We start from the raw sequence: 14,842 nt of genomic DNA on the forward strand, positions 1-14,842 counted from the left end.
ATGACGGACTCCAATAATGACTCAACAGCCATAAGGTTAGCTAGTCTCTTTTTTCCCTTACTGAAAATTTTAGGGCCCCTTTGGTGTTTCCTACTTGGATTCAATTTATAAACTCAAAAACAGATTTTGAAGTCTAAAGCCACAAAAACCCGTTTGGTAGGCCCATTTTAAAAACCCAAACCCAAAAAAAACTCAAAAACACCCCCATTATTGAAAACAAAACGAGTGAAGTTTTACAGTTCTCTCTCTCTCATTCTCTATCTTCCCCAAGCCCGACCCAACAAGGACTTGCTCCCAGATCTCGTCGTCGGCACCTATCGATTTCACACCAACTGGTCTCCCCGAAACATTGTCGTCCCTGGAATAAGTTTTCAATTAATTGGAATAAGTTTTTAGATCTTAAAAATAGTTTTGACGTCCAATACCAAACAAGTTTTTAAATCTTAAAATCAGTATTTGAATATTCAAGTTTTTTTTTAAAAATCATGATTTTTGAGTTTACTTTTTTGAATAGGATACCAAACGGAGGGCACAAAGCAAGTCCAACATGGCCAACATTAGAGGAGATTCTTAGTATACATCATGATGAGCAGGAGCAGCCAGCAATATTCTTTCTAAAGTGGGATATAGTATTTGCGATATCATGTACGGTTGCTGTCTTCCTTGATCCTTTATACCGTTACATTCCTGTCGTGATTGAGGATAGGACGTGTTTCCGTGGGGAGCCCAGGATGGTGTGGACATTTTTGGGTTTACGATCAGCCGTAGATCTCTTTTATGCAATGGACATTGCCATCTTCCGGCGTGGGCGGAATTATAATAATGCCAAGGCATTTCAGGCTAGAATCCACAAGCTGCTACCCTATCTACCTCGTATTTTTGTTGCTCTTCCCCTTCCACAGGTAAGACCCTTAATTGATTTAGTACTTGTTAATCTGTAATCTTATTCAAGTGTTGGCTAAAATTACTGATAATGTGTCCAGGTAATCTTACTTACTGACAACTCTTCAAATCCTGGGGTATTTTATTTCCTGTCGACGTTGACTCCGTTACAATATGCCCTACGCATTTACCGCATCTACGTACTTCTCAAGCGGTTTCCTGGCACAAGAACTGAAATAGGAAGACAGCTTAAAGCCATGTTGGATTTTATTCCCTTCATCCTCGTTGCTCATGTAAGTTTCAATATTATCTCTTTTTCAGCTAATTTTAATTTAGTTTTAGCATCTCAGCAAAAATTTCCTGAATTGGTTTTATATTTAAAAGTTATTTTTTTTTATTTTTTTTTTTCAATTTAGGTATCTGAACTTTGAATTGTGTCCAAATTCAGTGCCTAAATTATAATTTGTCCCAATTTAAGAACTCAATTAATTTTTTGCGTCTCATACATTTGGAACAAACTTCCACTAAAATATTATTTTGTTACTTCATGAAGACCACCACACATTAAATCACCCCAAACAGTAAGGAATTATCATTCAAATGGTTAACAGTGTATACCTTGCACCTTAGGACTCAAGTCTCTCTTCTACTACTATTGCTTTTATATAAAAAAAAACAATTCAAGTACACAAAACAATTTTGCTTTCGTGAAGTGAAAAATTTGCAACTTTTTTGTTTTGTTGGAGTGAAAGAATTGCACATAAGATGTGATATTCATTCTTACAAAAGTTTGATGTACTTAGACATAAAAAATTAACTTTTTTTTGGTCAAAGTTAGGACTGGGAAGGGAAATTTTCTGACACACACGAGACACACACACTGTCAATGTACATATGTCATGGGGTTCGAACACGAGACCACTAATCTGCAAATCAAGGTCCTTTTAAACTATAGCTTAGACCCCGTTAGCAAGTTGGAATTAATTATAGTACGTAGCAGCTTCCGCTCATGATGTTCCAGTTAGAAAGGTCCTGAGAGCTGGGGGAGGGAGGTGGTCAGGTAAAAGGTGGGGGAGGGAAGTCTGGACTGAGAGAGGTATTGAGGGGAGGTCGGGGATGTGGTTGGGGCTGGATGGGTTTTGTTCTTCTTTCAAATAATTTTTTTTTTTATGTTGGTTTTAATTTATAAATTTTAAATTTTAAAAATATCGCTCATGCGTGCACCTAGACAAAAAATAAGATGAAATTCGAACAACGTAATTGTTAATTGGCTATTTATAGGGAGTTGGAATACTAAATTGATAAAATAGATGATGTGTCATGACATAAATTGCCATGTTATGTGGCACATCAGTTGCTTGCTAGCAAAAAATTAATATTTTTAATTAAAAGAAAATTATTAATATAATAGAAAGAAGAAAAAAAATTTGTCACAAACATAATAGACAAAATTTAACTTCTTTGAAAATCTGATTATTATTTACTTAGTTCTTCAGCTATACGGAGCTTTGTGGTACGAACTTTCTGTTATACGAGAGACAAGATGTTGGGTGGATGCCTGTCAAGATAAAACGGTGGGATGTGATCTTTCTGGAACAAATTATTTATTCAGCTGTGGTACCGATACTGACTACTACAATGCTCATCTCAATATCACCCATATAAAGGCATCATGCACTATAAATCCACCAGATACAATCCGCACCCCCGATTTTGGTATATATATGGAAGCTCTTCAGTTTAACATGACGAGTTCAACGGATTTATCACTAAAGATGCTTCAATGTTTTTGGTGGGGCTTACGAAATCTATGGTAAGTACAATATACATATATAACTGTATCATGTTCAAGTGGTTAAGCATTTACCCATATACCCGATCGAGATCCTAGGTTTGAATCTCCTTCCCTCGACATCTCTTTTATAAATGGTTGTAATGACATTGTAGATGTCATGGCCTCACTAGATAAGTAAACAAAATCATTTGGTTTGGTGACCTTTCTTTGTTGAAGAAGGAACTTGGTTCAAATCTCACAAGACACAAAGATTGTTGTATGCGTTGAAGTTAATTACAACTTCGATTTAGACATTGTATTTAATATATTGTCCCTTTCAATTTTGCAGCTCTTTTGGTTCAAACCTCCAGACCAGTCCTTCTGTGCAAGAAATCATGTTTACGGTTTTGGTATCTATAAGTGGCATGGGGCTGTTTTTAGTATATCTCAATACAAGGGTACAGGTTGGTCTGATCACCCTTTAATATATAAATCTTGTCTTCAAGCTTAGAGCACCAAACAATTTTTCCTTTGAGATAATATATAATAATAGGGAAATTTGAATAAATATCATCTGAACTTTTAGGCACGTGCGTGGTTACCACTTGAACTTTTAATTTTTACTATTAACCACCTGAACTTTATAAAGTGTTGCAATTTATCACGTACATCTAACTCCATTAAAATTTCCGTTAAGTCGAGTCATTACCACCTACCGTCTAAACCCTAAATCTATTCATAAGATCAAATCCTTACCACATTGATGGCTCGCATTTCTTTTGGAGAGCTCGCATTTCTTCATTCATGGCTTCTTTCCATTTTGGGTCTTCTAGTGCTTCAGTTACACTGTTGGGGACAGATATGTCAGCCAACTGCTTCACATAGTGCACCCATGACTCTGATAATCTGCTGAGAGATATATAATTATTGATGGGTATTTCCCTTTAGCTTTAAGATTTGCTTCATATTGTACTCGAGGTTTGCCACGGTTCTTCATTAGTGTTATTAGTTTCAAGAAAAGATGTTACCTGAATGACTTCCTAAGCAAGTGATTGGTGCTGTACTGGAGCTGAAGCATACAAAATCTGATAAAACGGTTCAATTTCCTCCTCCTGAATTTGACAGTGTGAAGACAACTGATCGTTTTTCCTCTAGCGACTGATCGCTGTCTGCTAGCGACCATTCGTTTTGAAGCAGGTTCTCTGTATTTGAAGAACTAAGGAGGGGCGACCGGTTGCTTTCCACTGGCGACTGGTCATTTTGATGCAGAGTGACGTCCTGGGCAAAAAAATTGAGAATTTGAGCAGTGGTGGATTCTCGATTCTCCTCCTGGGCTGTTGAAAAATATAAGTCATGTTCCCGAAAAACAACATCTATGGAGGTAAAGACCTTTTGACTAGGAGGATGATAACACCGGTATCCTTTTTGATGAGGTGCATAGCCAATGAAAACACATTTTTTGGCTAAAGGATCCAATTTGCTTCATTGGTGATCATGTAAATGGACAAATACAACACAACCGAAAATCCAGGGTTCCAAGTTTGGGGTGGGAGGTGTTTGGATATGGTGATGAAGCGTTTGAAGTGGTGTTTGGAAATTTAGGATACTAGAGGGAATCCGATTGATAAGGTATGCTGCAGAGACAACGGCTTTGCCCCAAAAGGATCGTGGCATATTGGCACCAAAGAGAGAGGCATGAATGACTTCCAATAAGTGTCTGTTCTTTCTTTCAGCCACCCCATTCTGTTGGGGAGTGTAAGGGCATGAGAATTGATGTATGATGTCATGATCCTGTAAGAACTGGTTAAGATCATGGTTGAGAAATTCTCGGCCATTGTCAAAACGAAGAACCTGAATTCTGGCATGAAACTAAGTCTCCACCATTTGATAAAACTATTGAAACCTGGAACTGACTTCCCCTTTACTTTTGAGAAGGGAAACCCAAGTCATGCGTGTGCAATCATTTATAAACGTGACAAACCAGCGAGCCCCTGCCGGAGTGGCAATTTTAGCAGGTCCCCAAACATCAGAATGAACAAGAGAAAATGGAACCAAACTCTTATTTGAACTTAATGGGAACGGGACACGATGGCTCTTAGCCAATTCACACGTATCACACTGGAAGCTGGAAACATCAAGACTGGAAAATAATGATGGAAATAACTTCTTAAGATAATCGAATGAGGCATGCCCAAGACGTTTATGCCATAACGAAATTTTGTCTCTCTCCCCCTTAGAACAAGTTCCACTGGTTGTGAAAGCTTGACCAACCTTGACCTCACTATTTGGTGCCCAGTCCAAGTAGTAGAGTTTGCCCCACCGAGTACAACAACCAATCGTCTTTCTTGTGAGGATGTCCTGAAAAACACAATTATTTGGCCAAAATGTTACAGTACACCCCAAAGTAGTAGTAAGTTGTGCAACAGATAACAAGTTATTGTCCAAAGATGAGACAAGTAATACAGCATCCAGATGTAGGGAAGTAGAGAGAGACATAGACCCCTCCCCAACCACAGGGGAGGGGTACCATTAGCATTAGACACCACCGACAGAGTGGATGATTTGTGACTAATAAGTTGGCCAGGATCAAATGTCATGTGATTCGTAGCACACGAGTTGATAATCCATGCAGATTTTTCAGAGGACGTATGAAAAGTAGAACCTTTGGTGATGGCGATAGAAGCACGAGTCCGAGGTAGCCGGGTCAGCAGGATTGACCGCATGCTTTTGTGAGTCTGCAATAAGGGGGAGAATAGTAGGGGTTCCTGACATCGCAACGGAAGTAAGATGTGATATGAGAATGTGAGGAATTTTGATTTGAGGAATTTGATGTATGAATTTGATGTAGGAATTGGATTTGAGAGGTATGTGTATAAGATTTGAGGGTATGTGTTTAGGGATTTTGATAAGAGGATTTGAGGACGTGGAGCACGTGTGGCCGTTGGGCTTTCACACATGGGCTAACCCCGCTCTGATACCATGCTAAAATATGAATATGGTTTGAATACTTTCGGTTATTCTTATCCATAAGGAGATATATATATATATATATATATATATATAGGAGTTTACATGAGTGCTTTACAAGGAAATAGATACAGTAATTAATTAGGATAGTATCTCCTAATTGTACAATGATTTGTCAATTATATAGAATAGGAAAGTAAATCCCTTAATTAATCAAGGAAATAAATCTCCTTGATTAATTAGGAGACTCACATCAACAAATAGTGTTGGAAGGGATTGTGGAGGCCCTCGGATAATTAAGTTAGTTTTTATTATTTAATTATAGTGAATTGACAAAATTGCCTTTCGAAAAATATCACATACGACTTGACTTAATGGAAATTTTAACAGAGTTAGACATAGGTGGTTAATTGTAACACTTTACAAAATTTAGGTGGTTAATAGTTAAAATTAAAAATCCAGGTGGTAAATGTACACATGCTTAAAAAGTTCAGGTGGTATTTATGCAAATTTCTCATAATATATATATATACAGTTATTTTCTTATTCAGATGTTCGTATGTTATTATTGTGCGGATGCTATTGTAAACAGACAGGAAAGCAGAGAGGGGGGAATACAAAATACATGGTGTCCACACAATAATAACGTCCGGATATCCGCATAGGAGAATATATATATATATATATATATATATATATAAGTTATTCTCTTATCCAGATGTCCATACGTTATTATCGTGCAGATTCTATTGTAATAGGCAACAAAAGAAAAGAGGGGTAGTACAAAATACATGGCGTCCGCACGATAATAACATCCGGATGTCCACATAAGAGAATTTCTGTATATATATATATTATATTAAGTACGTAGTATATATGAAGTTTGCTGGTTTCTATGATTATGATTAACTAATCACCCTATGTAAAGTAAAACTGATCTGAACCGAGAATACTTTCTCCATAAAAAGTGTAGGCGTATACATGGCTCCCATATATATATATATGCGCGCGCGCTTTGTTATTTGGTATGTTTTGTTCTCTATGCTTAGGAGTTTAAAATGAACTCATCATTAAACTACTAATTATGGAATAAACTGCATGCAGATGTTACGGCAAACACATTATCAGCTTAAATTGAGGCGAAAGGTGCAAATGATGAATCCAGATATAGATTTACTGTTGTATAAAAAGGGTCTTAATAAGAGCTTAAAGAAGGTTATCATGAATAACTTACAACAAAAACTTGAAGAAAATAAAGATGTTGATGTAGAGAATATTCTCTCTCTTGTTCCCACTATACACAAAAGGCACCTCGTGTGCGTTCTCGGCTCGACTTTACTAAAGAAAGTAAGTGCTTAATTTGTCTATCAAATTATAAATTTAATTATATGTATGTACGTTCCTTGCCAGAGATTAATTTATTCTCTTTGTTTTTCTCAAATAATATTAATATTCGTAGGTGTCAATGCTAGAAAATATGGATGAAAGGGTGTTGGAAGCAATATGTGATCATCTTAAATTGGTTAAGTATAGCGAGGACAACTATATTGTTCAAGAGGGAGAACCACTTGAAAAGATGCTCTTCATCACGCAAGGCACCGCATGGTCCTACACAAGCAGTGCAAGTGGTACATCAGCGATCAAGTGTCTTGTGAAAGGTGATTTCTATGGAGAAGAGCTTCTAAATTGGGCATCAAGATTGACCTCCTTCTCTGCATTTCCCAACTCAACCAAAATTGTCAAGGCCCATACTAACGTTGAAGCACTTGTTATCAAGGCCGATAACTTGAACAGTGTTGTCTCCAGATTTTGGTGGCATTTTAGCAACAGGCTCGGTCATATGAATGAGTCTCAGCTGGAGAGGTGTCAGCATCTAGCAGCTTCTAGCATACAAGCAAAATGGCGTTATCATCTTGCAAAGGCTGTCTAGGGCTATAAAACTTAATTAGGTGCAACGGAGTTTACCTTCTCGTGTCTATGTTTCTCCTTATATTATGTTTCACGTGAGAAGAGAGAGCATTGCATGTTACTGGTAAAATATTGTCACATTAAGTGTATCTAAAATGTTGAGAAGGCAATGGGGTCTAGTTTAGTGAAAAAGGGGCATTAACTTGCTAGTGGTCTCGGGTTCAAACTCCCATGGCACTATAATAGTGTGTATGTGTGAGATCCTAGTTTAATTGGAAGATTTATTTTCTAGTCTATTAGGATCTTATTTATTTCCTTTTGTACAGATATTGTGTAATTAGAATTTTATCTTGTTTCCTTGTATAACCTTACTAGGGTTTACAACCTTGTATTATAAATACCTCCTTTTGAAAAATGAAATATAATATGAAAATATTCTACCTGTATTGTTTGGCTTGGCATTAGAGCCAACTTTTCTGGTGACCTTGTGTGTTGTATCCACCCATGTTCTACTATGTGCCCTAATTTCTTTTTAGGGTTCTCTTGTGCCTATGTTTGTGTCATGTGTGCTCTATTGGGTTTGTGTGTTTGTGGTGTCGTGTGCTGTATTTGCTTTGTGTTGTGTTTCCACTGCTATCATGAGTGATGATTCCAAACTTGTGCTGGATTCTAGTGCTTCTGGAATGAAGGAGGATTGTCATTGGCGGGAATACTCTACTCCTATTACTCCTAACAAATTGGATTGCTCCAATTATGCCTCTTGGTCTCATAGTGCATGCCTTACGATTACTGGTCGTCATATGGCAAGCTTCATCAATGGGAAGAAGACTGCTCCGTCATCGCATCTTACGATGTTTGCCTTTTCTGCTTTAAACCTCTTGATGTAATCTTAAAGGGATTCATCGTGCTTCTTGCGCAGGTTGGACATGGGGTCAGGGTTCTTCTTGATCGTACGATAAGAAGTGTACTCCTTGGAAAAGACAAGGGCTAGCTCTTTGAAGCTGCCGATCGACCCGAACGGCAAGGTATGGAACCAATCTTGGGCTGCTTCGCGCAGGGTCATTGCTCACACCTTACACATCAGCGCGTCTTCATATTTGTATAGAATCATAGCACTCTTGAAGTGCTTAAGATGGCTCTCGGGATCATAATCCCCTTTAAATGATGTAAAGGATGGCATTGAGAACCGTTTCGGGGGAGCTGCCCGCTTGATCTCACTGGTGAATGGGGAAGAGTTCACTTGGTCTATCTCACTACGTAGGGCATCCTCTGAATCTCCTTTAATTTTCAAGTCTCGAAGTCAGTCATTGATGAGGTTCTCAACGTCCTCTACTCGTAAGAGCAGCGATTCATGCCGGTTTTTCTCATGATGCGGGTGATGCTGATTAACGTCTTCATTGACTCGTGAGGGCTGACCTCATCGGTTGTCCTGCATATGTGGCATATTAGTGGATTGCGCCTGTGAGGGATTCTATGTGGCTTGTGGACGTGAATTGGTTTTTCGGGAACGAGCCGTGAAGCGCTTTTTCTTCAAGTACCTCGTGACGAGGGCCCAGCCTCTCATGAACACTTCTTTGTGGGCCCAGGCAAGCATGAACATCGGATCGTAACCTTTCATGCACGTTGATCCTTGGACAGATCGAAGACTCAATATACTTTAAGTGGGGCTTGTGGATTCTTACCACATGCTAATATGCTGAGCACTCTCTTGTCCTTCTCCTTGTCTGCTTGCTCTTGCTCAACGTGCACGGGACCTCTCGAACTGTCTACCTGTGCGTTCGTCCATCCTTTTCTCTTCACCTTGCTGTCAAATGCCAAGGTCTCAGACCAAGTCTATTTTGTTAAGAAGCTACCTCACCAAGTTGTTTTGGTCATCCATTCTCTGAGTCGGCTGGTCAACTCTAAGACTAAGGTCTGCTTGACTTTGTGGATTGGGGGGAGAAAATTACATGGAGCCCAATTACACATGGGCTAGGGTTTCGTTGGAGGTGTGTACTGGAGCGTATGTCAAGCGCGGTGGCAAAGGAGGGAATGAATGAAGTGACTCTAAGATCGGGTCATGGCCCGTGGAGGCAATGGGATTGTTGTGAGCTATGGTGCCTCCTTGGATGGCGGCACCTAGATGACAGGCTCATCCTTGTGTCATGGTGACGCCGCAATTGTGGATCTCCTATTTGGCCATGAGGCCATGCTGCTGTGAGGTTACAGCAACCATGGAGCTATGAGTTTGCTCCCTAATTTCGACCACAAGGCTTGCGGCAACATGTGGATTGCGGCCATGGAGTCGGGCTGTGGCCCGGCATGTGGTAGGCTCATAGTGGTGGCATCGTGAGGATGCATAAGGTTCGTGGCCATGGGGAAAAGAGAAGGAGTTGCGGTTTTGACCACGGGATCGTGAGACATATGGCTTTGGCCCGTCACGACGGTTTTGCTTCTCGTGCGCTTGCTTCCAACCGAGGTTGTTTGGAAGGCTTCAGTTGAGTGATGAATAAGAGGAAACAGATTCCTTTGATTCAAGAGCACGCATTGAGTATAACTCGGGCTTTCAATGAAAGCACCAAAATGTTTGTGCAAATTTCTCATGGGAGAATATTCGTGTGTAGATTCTTCACCCTTCGAACTTCCTTCTCGCTCTTCCTCAATTCCTGTGAAATAAATAGGAGTAAAACACCACACCCGGGAGGTGTTGGCCAAAGGCCCTTCGATACCTAAGTTAGTTCGATTGGATCTTTGAGAAAAGATGCGGCAATAGCTAAAATGGAATGAGTTTTCTCTCACGGGGAGAGCCGGGTCACCGGAGCCGTTTGTGGTGGCATTTAGCCTTGTAGGATAGGAAGAGATTAGAGGGGCAATGAAAAGGAGAGAGAGATGGGTTTTTTTTGTAGAGTTTCAGAATTACCTTGTGTGTTGAATGTGGCCATGTATTTATAGGGCTCTAGCCATCTAAGGTTTTTCAAAGAATAATTCCTATTTGGAAGGAAGATATGTTTTCCCTTAAATGGAGAGATTGAGTCAATTAGGGATCTGGATTAGAATCAAATCCCTAATTGATGATAATATCCTAAGTTGATGATTATATTAATTTCCATATTTGAGATAATATTCCATTTGAGATTATATCCCTATTTTTTGTCTTAATTAATTAGCTAACTAAATGGGCTCAATTACTAACCTAGATGATATTCTTCTTTTACACATGGCGCCCCATGACTGGAAGCCAGAATATTTGATCCCACAATATGTATATTATTTATATTTCATGTATGTATATATTGCTAAGTGTGTTCTAGTTGTGTAACATGAATATTATTAAATTTTATATTCTGCATATTTCATTCAATAGTTTCTTTTTTTTTTCTCTCTCGTTTCAAAGGCATATATAGGGATATGAATGAATTACCAAGCTCCGATTCGCTTCGTCATGTTCTTATCCCCTATTATATTGTTGAAGATGAAACAATTAGTAAGTACAAAAACTTTTTTTATTTTGGTTACTTGTTTAATAGAGTTTGTTAAGTTAAATCCTTTTATTTAGTGCGACGTGTTTTTATTTTTATATATTGATAGCATATTTTTGAAAGAAAAAAAAAAAAAAAAAAAAACCTAAAATGTCATCCTCATATCAAATAGCCAACTGAAAATTGATATTTAGGTGACCACGCCTCTTAAAACAATACTTAATGACTCTGTGATAACAGTCCTAAAACCACAAGATCACTAGTTGAACCAACTAGTCAAGTGCCTTGAAAAACTGCAAACGGAGTAAGCAGCAGAATCACCAATGACAATGAATCAATCAATGAGAACAAGGACTTTGAGTTAAAACGTAACAGATGATTAGATGACTTGGCCAAAGGATAACTCAATAACAATCAACCAAACAAACTGCACACCTACCTGACTTTAACTAAATTTATGGCATGTTTACTAATTCGGATTTGAATTAGGAGGAATTGAATTGAGGATGAATTGAATTGAGAAGAATTAGATTCTGGATTCCTATTGAAGTTGTTTACTAAATCATATGGATTGAGGAGAGTAAGATTCCAAATTTCTATTTAAGTTGTTTACTAAACTATATGGAATTGGAGTAGGAGTGGTACTCATTACTAAAATTTCCTTCTTGTTGGGTTAAAGTAGATGGCAAATTTGGAATTTTTAAAATTATGTGAGGATATAATGGGTAAAAAATTTGAATTCCTAATGGGTTAGTTCTCCATAAATTAGAATACCACCTCCTACCTAAGAATTGAATTCCTTCAAGATCAGGAATTCCTCATTTTGTGTAGGCCCCGCTTATTTTTTAATTCCTTGATGTAAAGTAAATGCATGAATCCTCTATAGGTGGAATTTTAATTCCTGATGAGTATTTCAATTCTTAATTAGTAAACATACCATTATTGTAGATGACTAGTATTCAGAACTAGTCATCCAATACTACTTTTTTGTAGACAAGACACAAACATCCTGAATCAATTCAGAAACTGAAAACTCATTCAATCAAATTATCATACACATGGCATACAATCAAAGTGACGTTCAAAGCACTCAGAAGGATCCGTCAAACTAGGACTCTGCATTACTAGTAACAACTAAGGTGATTCAAGTGTGTGCTCAAATCCATACATTCGGAAGCAAATAATAAGACATGCTGATGAAATAAACTAAAGGAGCTTTGCAAAGCAAAGATACAGAACAACCATTCTGTTAGGTTATGATTAACCATATTGGTTTTTTAGCTTTCCTTGACACTCTTGTAATTTTACTTTGTAATTTAAAAGCTCAATGGATCTAGATTAGGATAATGGTGCTAGCATAAATTTTTTACTTTGTAATTTTACTTCGCGTATAAGCATGATTTTTTATAGAGAAATCGTTACATTGTCATAACACTACTACAAAAAGAGAAAAAGACGACCAGAAAAACACGACAGCAGAACATAAAACCGTCGTTGTATTTAAACCGACGACGGTATAAAAAAAAACCGTCGTGGATAAGTGCCTTACTGTTGAATATTTTTAAAAGACGACGCATACAAATAAAAAAAGCGTCGTTTAAAAAAAAAGATTTCTTCAGAGTTAAAATCTGACCAAAAAACAACAACAGCAGGTATGAATCCACCGACGTAGAACATAAAGACGACAGTTCACCAAAAAACCTGCCGTGGTAACTCCTAACTAAACACGACCAACTGTTCTTAATCCGCGTCGTATAATATAATGGAATCCACATCTGTATACTACGACGGTGCCTTCTCTGTAAACCGCCGTCTTAATTTTTATTTCTTTTTAAGATTTAATTATTTTTTAATTTTGGTAGCCTACGAAAGACAACGCATACAAATAAAAAAGCGTCGTTTTAAAAAAAAGATTTCTTCAGAGTTAAAATCTGACCAAAAAACAACAACAGCAGGTATGAATCCGCCGACGTAGAACATAAAGACGACAGTTCACCAAAAAACCTGCCGTGTTAACTCCTAACTAAACATGACCAACTGTTCTTAATCCGCGTCGTATAATATAATGGAATCCACATCTGTATACTACGACGGTGCCTTCTCTGTAAACTGCCGTCTTAATTTTTATTTCTTTTTAAGATTTAATTATTTTTTAATTTTGGTAGCCTACGAAAATTAAAATGAGATCCCAAGAGGTATGATAACTTACCTTTGAGATCTTTGGATCCTGATCATAATCGAACCACCAAAGTGAGAAAGACAATATTTTAAATACACAAAATCCAAAAAGAAACCAAAACTGAACTGACTACTGCAAACTTTGAGAAAGACAATATTTTGAAAGTTAATGATGTGTGTGTTTTGGTGTCTTTGAGATACACCAAAACACATACATCATTAACATCCAAATTATTGTATTTGAGATGTGAGAGAGAGTGATGATGTATGTGTGTATGTGAGAGAGGAAGACGAGCCTCCAGAGAGACCAGAAGAACTTGGAACCCTAAATGAAAACTGAAACTGAAAGAAAGAGTCAAATTTATACAATAAAACTTTTAAACTTACGGCGGTGCTTATAGACATACCGCCGTGTAATTTAAAAAACCACGTCGGTTATTCTTTAATGGAATCCATGTCGTATAATGTAATGTAATACACGTCGGTATATTACAAAAAAACGACGTGTTAAATAATATACCATGACGCGAGAGATTAATTTATCGACTTATTATTTTGGAGTATACTACGACGGTACCTACAACACTACTGTCGTGTTTATTTACCACGTCCTAAGTTCAAATTACCGTCGTATTTTTTCAATTTATACGTCTGCCTTCTCTGTAAACCGCCGTCTTATTTTTATAGCTTTTTAAAATTAATTAATGTTTCTTTTATTTTGGTAATATCTTTCTTAACACAAAACAAAATTTAATTCTCAATCCTCAACAACATTTTCATCTTAAAAGGCAAATCTCTTCGTGTTAAATATTGATCAATATTTACACAATATATGTACACAAATTTGGCAAATACATCGTGGTTTCTTTTCTGCCTTCACCCTCAGCTTGTTCAACTGTTTCTTCCTCTCATATGCAAGCTGGGCCCTCTCCTTCCTCTTGTTCTCAAGCTCCTGCACAGCCACAGATGAATATCTAATAATTTCAGAAAATCAAAATCAACAAAGTGTGAAAAGCTCACTCCTCGATTCCTAGTTACATTGTAGTCCCCTTTTCCACAGTGATCAACTTCAAAACTCCTGTGTAGCAAGGTGGAACTAGCCTTAGAACCTGTTGTGGGTTGTGCCTTTGGGGTGGGGAGAGTGGGGGCTGGGAAGTGCGGCTGCAAACCCATGCAGGTTCTAAGGCTGGTTCAACTCTTGCTACACAGGAGGATGTAGCAAACCCATGCTTGGTATTGTGAGGAATAATTCTGCAAACCCATTTGCTTTCAGAAAGACAATTTCTTGTGAGGAATCATTCTGCAACCCTAATTGAAAACTGAGAGTTAAAAAACGCGTGAAAATAAACAAATTATCGTAAATATCCACGTCGGTTCTAATATACATAGCGACGTCATATTTGAATAATCAACGTCAGTTTAGATAAACAAGTGCTGTCATAACTACATCGGAAATCCAAAAGTCATTTGGCGCGTATTAAAAAGAGAACGACGTCATTTTCAGAACCCCCAAGTAACCACGTCGGTTTATTAACATACACAGTCGTTGAATTTCGAAGTACAACGTCAGTTTAGATAAAAAAGCGCAATGAGCCGTGTTGTGAAGAGGAAAATTGAGAAGGTTAAGCCTGTGGTTGAGTTCAATAAAAAGGGCAAACCACATGGCAAGGCTGCT

The 14,842-nt window shown here is 37.8% G+C and overlaps 1 protein-coding gene across 1 annotated transcript; it reads left to right on the forward strand.

Moving 5' to 3' along the window:
* Window positions 1–7,553, forward strand: LOC110746093 (cyclic nucleotide-gated ion channel 1-like). Its single transcript, XM_088245730.1, has 7 exons — window positions 1–35; window positions 515–902; window positions 984–1,175; window positions 2,379–2,695; window positions 3,006–3,120; window positions 6,728–6,970; window positions 7,083–7,553. The coding sequence occupies exons 1-7, from the start codon at window positions 1–3 to the stop codon at window positions 7,551–7,553; spliced, it is 1,761 nt and encodes a 586-aa protein (XP_088101856.1).
* The last annotated feature ends 7,289 nt before the right edge of the window (window positions 7,554–14,842 follow it).

Source organism: Prunus avium, chromosome 8 (genome assembly GCF_965620075.1).
Source record: "Prunus avium chromosome 8, drPruAviu1.hap1.1, whole genome shotgun sequence".
Taxonomy (NCBI): domain Eukaryota; kingdom Viridiplantae; phylum Streptophyta; class Magnoliopsida; order Rosales; family Rosaceae; genus Prunus; species Prunus avium.

What these genes read in the sequence shown, in the direction of transcription:
- LOC110746093 (XM_088245730.1), top strand. Translation starts at nt 1, where the DNA reads ATGACGGACTCCAATAATGACTCAACAGCCATAAG. An exon ending in AATGACTCAACAGCCATAAG is followed by an intron (nt 36 to 514) that starts GTTAGCTAGTCT and finishes TTTTTTGAATAG; the next exon opens with GATACCAAACGGAGGGCACA. An exon ending in GCTCGACTTTACTAAAGAAA is followed by an intron (nt 6,971 to 7,082) that starts GTAAGTGCTTAA and finishes TAATATTCGTAG; the next exon opens with GTGTCAATGCTAGAAAATAT.